This window comes from Aplidium turbinatum, chromosome 1, assembly GCF_918807975.1.
Source record: "Aplidium turbinatum chromosome 1, kaAplTurb1.1, whole genome shotgun sequence".
NCBI lineage: Eukaryota > Metazoa > Chordata > Ascidiacea > Aplousobranchia > Polyclinidae > Aplidium > Aplidium turbinatum.
This window is the reverse complement of record NC_137472.1, coordinates 56,370,446-56,380,620: the sequence shown is the minus strand read 5'-3', so window position 1 is coordinate 56,380,620 and position 10,175 is coordinate 56,370,446. Positions and strand designations below refer to the sequence as shown.

Sequence of the window (10,175 nt, the reverse complement as noted above, 5' to 3'; positions counted from 1 at the left end):
GAATCAATTCTAACCTACGGATGTGAATGCTGGACAATAAGTAAAGATATGAAGAAAAGACTAGAGGCTGCTGAGATGTGGTTTCTCAGAAGGATGTTGAGGATATCTTGGACTGAAAAGAAGAGTAATGACGAAGTTATGAAATTGGCAAATGCAGAAAGGAGATTATAACAACAGTTAGAAGGCGTCAGATGCAATTTGTAGGTCATATTCACAGACATGGAGATTTGGAAAAGTTAGCTCTATTGGGGATGATACAGGAAAAAGAAGCAGAGGTCGACAAAGATTAACTTATTTAAACAGCTTGAATCAATGGGCCACAAACACAACAGTTAAAACGAACGATTTTATACGAATGGCAAATGACAGAGAAGTTTGGAAGACCATGATCGCCAACGTCTGTATCAGATCAGGCACATAATCATCATCATCATGAATGCTGGTGTAATTATCAAATGGTTTTACATTCAAATTTGAGTAACCGTGTATAGTAGGTAGTTATGGCAAACGCAACGTTGAGATAAACCAAACTTTTAGATTGTCGTAGACTGATCAACATTTATTAAATTCACTTGGGTTTGAAATTCTTGTGTATTTTGGATAATCGTAGTTATTGTTACAGACAATCGCTCTCCAAATCAAACGTCACATAAAACCGTTAAGGTCTGCTTAACCTGGCGTCTTACGTAATGGAATATTACTAAAAATGAGCAGAGATGTCATCATCTTTATAACACCTGTGAAATATTTCATCATCTTAAATCTTGAATTGCGAAATCTTGCGTAAGCCAAATTTACCTGGTGCTGGAATTACTACACACTGCATATCACTGTTACGTCACAGTATGCAAGTTATGTGGTTTGAAATATCTCAAGTCAGTTTTGCCATTTTTAGAATTGTCGTTGGAAAGGTTGGTCGATTATTAAAACTGTTTTGCTTGTGCTTACCAACTACAAGGGTGATCCGAAAGTAACTCCCTATTCTAAAATAACTGTAATTTATTCTTGAAGTGTAATTTCTCCAATTAATGAATACGAGAAGAAAATATATTGCATGGAATTTTATTTAAAGTTCAATATGGCCACCATCATTCACCACAAGCTTCTCAAGTCGACCATGAACAGCATCAACTGATTTCACAAGAAACTCTCGCGGGATGGAACTCATAACTTCACGTATTCTCGCTTCAAGTTCTTCTAAAGTTTTTGGTTTGGTTGAGTACCGTAGACTTGTTCTTTTAACAAAACCCAAAGAAAAATGTCGCATGGTGTTAAATCAGGACTTCTGGCTGGCCATTCGTGTGAACCACGACGACCCATCATCCATTTTCCAGGAAATTGGGCATTCAACCATTCTCAAACAACCATAGCAAAGTGTGGAGGAGCTCCATATTTGTTCATTAGTTCATCCTTCATGATACCATGAATGCCGAAAGGTACCTCACCATGCTAAAAAATGAAGTTTGGCCAATTATATCAGTGCTTGGGATAATATTGAAGATTTAATTTTCATGCAAGATGGAGCTCCTCCACACTTTGCTATTGTTGTTCGAGAATGGCTGAATGCCCAATTTCCTGGAAAATGGATGGAGCGTCGTGGTTCACACGAATGGCCAGCCAGAAGTCCTGATTTAACACCATGCGACATTTTTCTTTGGGGTTGGTTAAAAGAACAAGTCTACTCAACCAAACCAAAAAATCTGGAAGAACTTGAAGCGAGAATACGTGAAGTTATGAGTTCCATCCCGCAAAAGTTTCTTGTGAAATCAGTTGATGCTGTTCATGGTCGACTTGAGAAGCTTGTGGTGAATTTTAAACAAAATTCCATGCATTATATTTTCTTCTCATATTCATTAATTGGAGAAATTACACTTCAAGAATAAATTACAGTGATTTTAGAATAGGGAGTTACTTTCGGATCACCCTGTACAGTAGACAAAATTTCCGTCTTTTATCCCAGTAATTTGTATTGTGGTGACAAATTTTAGCGCGTAAGGTGTTGCGCTCTCTTTCCGACAGCCGATGGCATTTTTTCTTGAAATGCAATTCTTGAACAGACGTTTTCAGAAGAGTATTCTTTTTCGGTGTCATTGCATACAGACGAAAGGATCCGGGAATTTTATTTTCCCACGGAGATATTATGGTTTACCGCTGTGACCAGTTATTCAATCCAATAGAATAGGCTACATAGTTATACAGTAAGTAAACGCCCGTTTGAAAATATTTGTAATAGTAAAAAAAACATAAAAACATCAGCAACAAAAATCTTTCTCTGTCAAAGTTGTTGGATCACCTTAATTTATGATATTTCTTTGAAGGACTTGCCATCTTGCAGGAGAACTTGTTCGTCACTTACGTGCCAGCAAACCAGAACGTAAAATAAATAAGGAAGATGTCCTGTGCGTGGAATTGGCCGGTCTTTGCCATGATTTGGGTATGTATTCCCTAACAAAAAATCAGTCGCTTTTTACATTGATTCAACGTTTGCAGAAGCAAAAAAAGGGACTGATAAAGTGTCTGGGTTATTATTGCAAGTAAAGATTTTCTAGATGCAAACAAAAATGAAAAAACATAAAACCTTTTGTCATCAAATATCAAATAGAAACTTTTTCTACATTCCCAGGATCTTTGACTTAGTCACTTTCAAGGTTTACTCTATACTTTATGTTATTTGCAAAGAAAGATGTAAATGTAATCTATCGGGATGCTAGAGCAAACAACTTGGTTAACAATGGTGATTAAAAAAAACTCGCATACAAACCAAACATAAATGGAAACCACGATGTTGGCTACAACAGTTTAATTTCTGCCAATAAAAACGAGGTTTTGACTGGAAAAGCTGTGGTCCAGAGGTCAATATTTGTGTGGTAACCATTGCTTACTTTGAACGTTATTGTTACCAATCAAAAAAGCCAGCTGACCACTTCCTACCACAGCGGACAAGCCCCATACACAACAATAGCGTGGTAGCTTACGGAGCAGAAATCTAAAAATATTGGAAGGTTATTTTAAGCACTTTAGTTGACCAAAAATGCAATAGTTTGCACCAAAGATTAACGTTAACATGTAACACGTATCTTGTGGCTTACGATTTAGTGATTTTATAGGCCTATAATTTTTAATTTGTTCTACTTGAAATAGAACATTTTTAATTTAGGAATTAACTCATTAGCAAAGTGCAAAATATATATTTTGGATTTATTTAGATCAAAGAAATGGTAAATTAAAACGAAACAGAAAGTATACAGCAAAATATTTTGAATCTTTTTTTTTCAAACAATTGTAAAACTTACAGACATTCGATTAACTATTTTACATGATACTACCCAGATGCTACATTTGATTATCTTAAGTTACGAAAGTTGTTTTTTTCAGGGCACGGCCCATTCTCGCACATGTATGACGACGTATTTTTGACAAAAATGAAAAAAAAGGGTAAAAGTATAAAAAATAAAAAAGTAAGTACTGGTATGTAGATTGAATAGACAATTTGTACAGATAGACTTTCTCTATTTTTTCATATTACACTTTTTTACATTGCCAATCGTGATACAAAAACCAGAATAGGCTGCGAAAATCTATTTTATTCTACCAAAAGCTTAGAGACGCTAGAATATTATGTTGAATCTAATGAATGAAATTCCAAGCAAGCTTAGAGATCTGTAGACAATGACAGACACTGTCAGTTCTACTATAAAACTTAATTGTTAAATGCGAAGACAAGTTATGACAAGACAAACTGTGTAAAAATTCAGATGCTTATCTTTCTTCATAGACAAATAATCACGAATAATAATAATAGTATAATAATAATAATAATAGTAATAATATTAATAATAATAATAATAATAAAAATAATAATTATAATAAATGATAATAATAACAATAATGATAATAATAATAAGATCGATGACTTTGTTTTGAATAATTGTTATCAACTTACAGCACGAGAAACGTTCTTGCTTGATGTTTGACCGACTTCTTCAAGAAAATCAAAAAGTAAGAGAAGAGTTCGAGAAGCTTCTTAAATCTGAAGGAGACGAGTCTGACGTCACCCAGTGTCGTAATGCAATTTTCATTAAGGAATTGATTAATGGACCAATACCTGAAGTTGATCCTCCGAAGGTGAATATGCATTAATTCTCAGATAGCAAATCAGTCGTTTTTTACATCGATTCAACATCTCAGTCTGGAGACGTTAAATCAATGTAAAAAACGACTGATTTGCTGTCTGGATTAGAATGTTAAAGTTTATGTGTTTTTTTTTATTGATTCTTGTAATTCTTTTTTGATACCGTACGGATATCATTCAACATCAAGTATTTTAATATTCACGTACATACAGATGTTGTGAGATAAGAAATCTATTTATTTTTCATTTTGAGAGTGATGAGTGTCTGTTTTAGATTTCTCGGTAGTTGTGGAATCGATACGTTTTTCATTCAACCATATTCAACCTTAAACCGCATTTCTTTGGCTAAATCTTGTTAAAAAATCTGTTAAATATTTGAGTAGCAGCACTTTATAAATTATGGCAAGGACCTACAGAAACGTTTGCACAACCAAAAAAAAAGTTCATATTAATATACAATTCAAAGGTGAAACTTTAGATTTTTAATGTTTTGAAATAATTTGTTGCAGAATCAAAGTGAAGAGACCTGGAAATATAAAGGGAGAAAGCAAGACAAAGGTTTTCTCTATCAGGTGTTCAAAGCATTAATGTGTCGATGCAGTTTTTGTAACAATTAACTGATTCCACTAACGCTACACATTACAATAACTAGCAGCAGCACAGAGTTGATTGCTAATATAAAAAACTCCTTAAAATACTGCGCAGTTTATTTTTTACGCAGGTATAGCCCACTGGCAATAAAGTTCTTACGCTCAGTATGACTCGCCTAAAACGGCTTTTTAAAGTTTTGCCACTTTTCTCGTTTATGGACGTGCTGGTACATCGACTAATGTAGCTTGTAGCAGGGCCGTTGACAGGATTTCTCGGGCCCGGTACCCATTTATTTTTGGGCCCTCTTCATTGACAATGTTATGAATATAAAGGTTGTGTACAAACATTTATTGATGTGCTGTTAAAATGAGGATGACACATGCCGTTCAAAGCAGAAAATTAAGAGGAATATCATTTATATAACTTATATCATTAGCCTATAATCTCAAAGACATTAAATTTTTTCTACATACCACTAAGGTCCACTATGCGCTTATCACAATCTTTTCGCTGCTGGTAGCCTGTAATGCAGTAGCTTGCTCTTGTTTGTAGTGTCAGTCTTTTTAACAAATCTTGCGCAATCTTAAAAATTTCCCAAAGCACAAAACTTACTATCATTATATCATTATCCTGTGGTTGCTTTTTTGAACTTTTATTTGTCACATGGTGCTAGAGTATTACTTCCCGATTCCATTGATGTTTTACTGGTCATTCTAGGGTAACCAGAATAGAATTTACAACAAAATTAGTGCAGACGGTCAGAAAGTTTTCAATTTAATTTGAGAAAAGTTTTTGGGCCTAGGTCAAACATTCGCTGATTGCTGAAATCTGAAAAGCGGTTTTGGTATAATTTTTAGTGCAGAAATAGGGATAGAAATCTTCTCACCTGTGTCATTTCAGTTTTTGAGTTTGACCAAACATTAGCCTGTTTATTTTGAAATTCTTTTTCGGGTTATTTCACTAAATATTTGTGGTTAGGGAAATCACTGTAGGGTAGCGTAGACTAAATACTAGTAATTTATCCTACAAAGCAGACTACTGTTTAGAAACCAAAATTTGTTTCTTCGAAGCGTATACCAGTACTGCATATGAAATTGGTTGCCTGACCATTGACCAACCATTTCTAAGAGCAGTGGTTCCCAACCTTTTTTGGTGTCGGGGCCAAATTTCAAACTTCAGAGTACGTATGGAGCCGCATGAAAACACTAATTATAACGAAAATTTTAAAGCATGAAAGCATGTACCAACAAATAGCAACACTAACAAGAAAAATAACACAATTCAATTTAATGTCCAACTTGGCATTGGCTTTGAGCTTTAACAAGTTTGTCAAAGCGAGGCGCAATTGCAGAGGATGCAGTATGCATCAGTAGCTGCTTGAGGTGGTCATCGGTCAACCGATTGCGATATTTATTTCTGATTCTGATCATTTTGCTGAAAAGTGCTTCACATACGTAAGTTGATCCAAATACAGAGGCGTTTTTCTAGGCATTGGTTTTCAATTTGGGATAATAGTCAAAAAACATTTTTTGACAAGTCAAAAAATAATCGCCCTAATTATTATAAATAGATTTTTTATATTTTTTGTGGGATTTTCAGGGGTCAACGAGAGCCGCAAGAAGGCTAGCTTGGAGCCGCATGCGGCTCTAAGAGCCTCGGTTGGGAATCACTGTCTAAGAGGGATCACGGATATTGTGCTAGTTCCTAATACAAGAAAAATATATTTTATTACAATGTATTGTATTGTAGATAAATGTAATTTCTACGTTCAAACAGTCAAAAAAATGATAGCCTACTAGATTACACTAAATTCTTATTTTACTGTTTGGTGGCTGAAGTGGCTATTTTCCCACCAAAGAGCTGAAGTGGGGCCGATACACGGAAGAGGGGCCGGTACTTTACAATCTGACGGCTGATGTGGCTGTTTTAACCTCTGATTGCAATTCCTTTAGATCTGATTATATTAAGATCTTGCTAATGTTAGAAGTCGCTGGTATTTTTAAAATCCGGGGCCCCTAAATATTCCGGGCCCGGGTCCAAAAGTACCACCTAGACCCCCCTGTCAACGCCTCTGGTTAGTAGTATCTTTTTTGTCCAGGACGCATTAATAAAGAAAATTAAAATAATATGATATGGAATACCTATCAAGAGCACAATTTAAAAAGGAAGCACAATTTAGTAGACTTCTAAAATATGTTTTTCACCAAATTGAGGCAAAATGGTTTATTGGTTAAAGATGATTAAACAATAGGGTGGCTCGTTTTTTAACTTTTTTTTTTAATTCTCTCGGGGTAGTGGGGAAATGGTGCCAATGAGTGAGAAAACGCTCATGACAAAACTTATGATTTGTAAAAAATTGTCTTCAGCCTCCTCATGGGGCCCAAAAATCGAAAAATGGGGTCAAAAACGCAATTTTTTGCAAAAATATTTTTAATTTGAGTAGATACAATATTGTTTAGATATATCTAATCAACCTAAGAAAAAAAATTGGCGTCATTTGAACTATTCCTTCAGCTTCCTCATAGCTTCTGAAAATTTTCATTTTGCTGAAAATTTCGCATTTTTGTTTGTGGTTACATAACTACAAACTTCGTCAGTGACGTAAATTCAAATAAAAGGACGTCACTTTTTCCTACCAAATTAACCCAATTTCATTAAAAAATGACGCAACAGCTCAGGGCAGGTCTATAAAGAGAAATACAATGACGTTTTATAGCTGGCAAAATGTCTAACGCAATTATGTATCATGTAACCACCCACAAAAATGCAAAATTTTCAGCAAAATGGAAATTTTCAGAAGCTGTGAGGAAGCTGAAGGAATAGTTCAAATGACGCCAATTTTTTTTCTTAGGTTACTTAGATATATCTAAACAATATTGTATCTACCCAAACTAAAAACTATTTAAAAAAAAATTGCGTTTTTGACCTCATTTTTCTATTTTTGGGCCCCATGAGGAGGCTGAAGACAATTTTTTACAAATCTCAAATTTTTTCATGAGTGTTTTCTCACTCATTGGCACCATTTCCCCACTACCCGGAGAGAATTTTTAAAAAAAGTTCAAAAACGAGCCACCCTATTAAACAACCAGAAGACGACAAGCCTTTAGTTTCCGAATTGTTCTAATTGTTCTAATTCTACATATTGTTCTTATTGTTCTAATAATTCTAATTGTTCTTATTGTTCTAATTTGTTTCATGATTAGATTATTGCGAACAAGCCCACCGGAGTGGACGTTGACAAGTAGGATTACTTTGCTCGCGACTGCCACCAGCTGGGCATAGCAAATAGCTTTGATCACATTCGGTTCATGAAGAACATGAGGGTTCTCGACTGCACAAAAATTAATGGCAAAGAGAAAGAATAAAAGAAAGACTATCAGATATGTGTGAGAGACAAGGTGAATGTTGAATGGTTCCCATTGCTGATTTTAGTTCTAATTTTCTTTTAGTATTCTAGACTCATAAAGAGTTAAGTTTGAAATACGTATACGACTAACAAATGCGACCAAGTGGTCCGCTCTGATAGGTTATTGATTAAGTGCCTGAATTTGTAAACAAGAAAGGTAAGATCAAGCGTCGCTGGTTCGACTCTCGGGATGTGCGCTTGAGCAACGCATTGAAAACATAACTCTCAATTTATTGGCGTATAGTGGATGAAACAAGTAACAGCTAACAAACGCAAACTTCAACTTGCCAGTCACGGTGACCGGCCCTGTGCCAGTGGTTCAAAGCATTTACAACTATGCGAAACTGCTAGGATTAAGTTTGCAAAGAACCTTTTTTAATCCCAAGATAAAAATACCTACATTTAATCAATCAATCATTTTTTTAACTTGCAGGAATGCAAAAACCTGTACGAAATGTTTCACACCAGAGATGCCTTGCACCGACGAGCATACCAACATAGAATTAGTATTGCAGTAGAGGATATGTAAGTGACATAATAGCAGTGATTGTTAATACGGATTTGAACATGCTGAAGTATTAATTTTCTCATGTGTTTAGTACCTTCACTTATTAGAATAGTGTCTTTGTGTAACATCCAAAATCAGTTTGAATAATTTTCATTGGAGCGACATAATATTTTGACAAAAATCAAACAAAAATTCTGGGACAGGATTGTTACAAGAAGCAGTGGTGAATTCTGCGCAATCGCTAACACAAAAAAGTAACTTTATTCACAGTGTACTTGCAAAGTCGAATTAATGTAGACCTACACATCATTGCGCTGTGTAGAAATCGCTCCCTCCGCCCTAAGGTTACTTTCTGGATCCGTCCCTGATAAATGTTTTATCGGCAGATAATTTTAACACCACGGACTCACAACCATAGTTTCACGCTCAAGATCAGGATTTACATTATATAGGCAATACACTCATCACAAATTTCTTGTCAGTGTTCTACTGAGATAATTACCCGTGTAATTTTTTGAGCACTATGGCGGTATTTAAAAGAGTCAACAGTTCAGTGTTTCTACTTCTTGAAGAACCAATCCGCCTGCTCATAATTTAATATCTCTAGTGCTACCTCATTTCTCGTCAAAACAAAAACGTAACATATATGCTGATACAATGGCATTTTTACGTGTGAAGCTCGTTATTTTTTATCCAGTTTTTAAGTATATTTCGGCATTGGTAAACTGTGTTGAAACCACCGGGTAGTGCAGTCCATGGAAAGTTTTAAATCGAAATATAAATTTCCATACCTGAAATATAAGCTTTCCAAGAGGTACTAAAAACTCCAAATAAGCTTACTTCACTTTTTAGATTTTCATTTCAACTCCAGGTTTTTATTTTTGTTTGGTATAGGATAACTGATGCGATGGTGTTGGTAAATAAATACACGAAGTTTGAAGGTAAAGCTGGAAAGAAGTTTACATTAGCTGAGTCTGCAGATCACGTGGAGGCCTTCGAAAAGATCTCAGATCATGTAATGTCATAGCTTAATTATCTACCACATATAGGCCATACTGATTTTTCTTAAAAATACCAAGATTGTTTAATACAAACAGACTGGTAACCAACACTTAACCTTTACTGTGGTGTGGCCTATTTCCTAATGCCCCAATAGAGCAGTAGTTTTTACGTATTTTCACATCGTTTACTTTAGAATTTTATTGAAACTAGCATTAGTTCTTGCAACAATGCAAGTTTCAATAAAGAAGCTGATAAACATTGCCATTTGATTAAATCAATGTAGATAACAAAATGAATTTTTCACAAATTTTGTACGAAAAGAGTCGCTACTGGTGGTTGAATGAAGTGCGTTACTTTAGTAGATCTACCAGCAGCCTAGCCATCGTATAAGCCAGGGGTTCTTAACCAGGGGTGCACGCACCACTAAGAGGTGCGAGACCTGTGTCTAAGTGGTGCGGAAATGCTGAGTTATCAAGGTTTCTTCTTCTTCTCTCGTGTTGTCGCTGTATGTCACGGCATCCGTTGGTTAACCACTG

The 10,175-nt window shown here is 35.2% G+C and overlaps 2 protein-coding genes across 2 annotated transcripts in view; both read left to right on the top strand.

Moving 5' to 3' along the window:
- Positions 1-931: 931 nt before the first annotated feature.
- On the top strand, positions 932-8,113 carry LOC145783566 (deoxynucleoside triphosphate triphosphohydrolase SAMHD1-like). Its single transcript, XM_082595464.1, has 6 exons — positions 932-2,198; positions 2,319-2,434; positions 3,376-3,458; positions 3,946-4,125; positions 4,642-4,704; positions 7,927-8,113. Exons 3-6 carry the CDS (start codon positions 3,396-3,398, stop codon positions 7,966-7,968), a joined length of 348 nt encoding a protein of 115 aa, XP_082451590.1. The 5' UTR covers positions 932-2,198; positions 2,319-2,434; positions 3,376-3,395; the 3' UTR covers positions 7,969-8,113.
- LOC145783559 (deoxynucleoside triphosphate triphosphohydrolase SAMHD1-like) overlaps positions 7,986-10,175 on the top strand; it is a 35,702-nt gene continuing 33,512 nt past the window's right edge. The window contains exons 1-3 of the mRNA XM_082595459.1: positions 7,986-8,121; positions 8,563-8,654; positions 9,532-9,652. Of these exons, the coding sequence (XP_082451585.1) occupies positions 8,584-8,654; positions 9,532-9,652 (192 nt within the window). The 5' untranslated portion in view covers positions 7,986-8,121; positions 8,563-8,583. The remainder of the gene's footprint in view (positions 8,122-8,562; positions 8,655-9,531; positions 9,653-10,175) is intronic.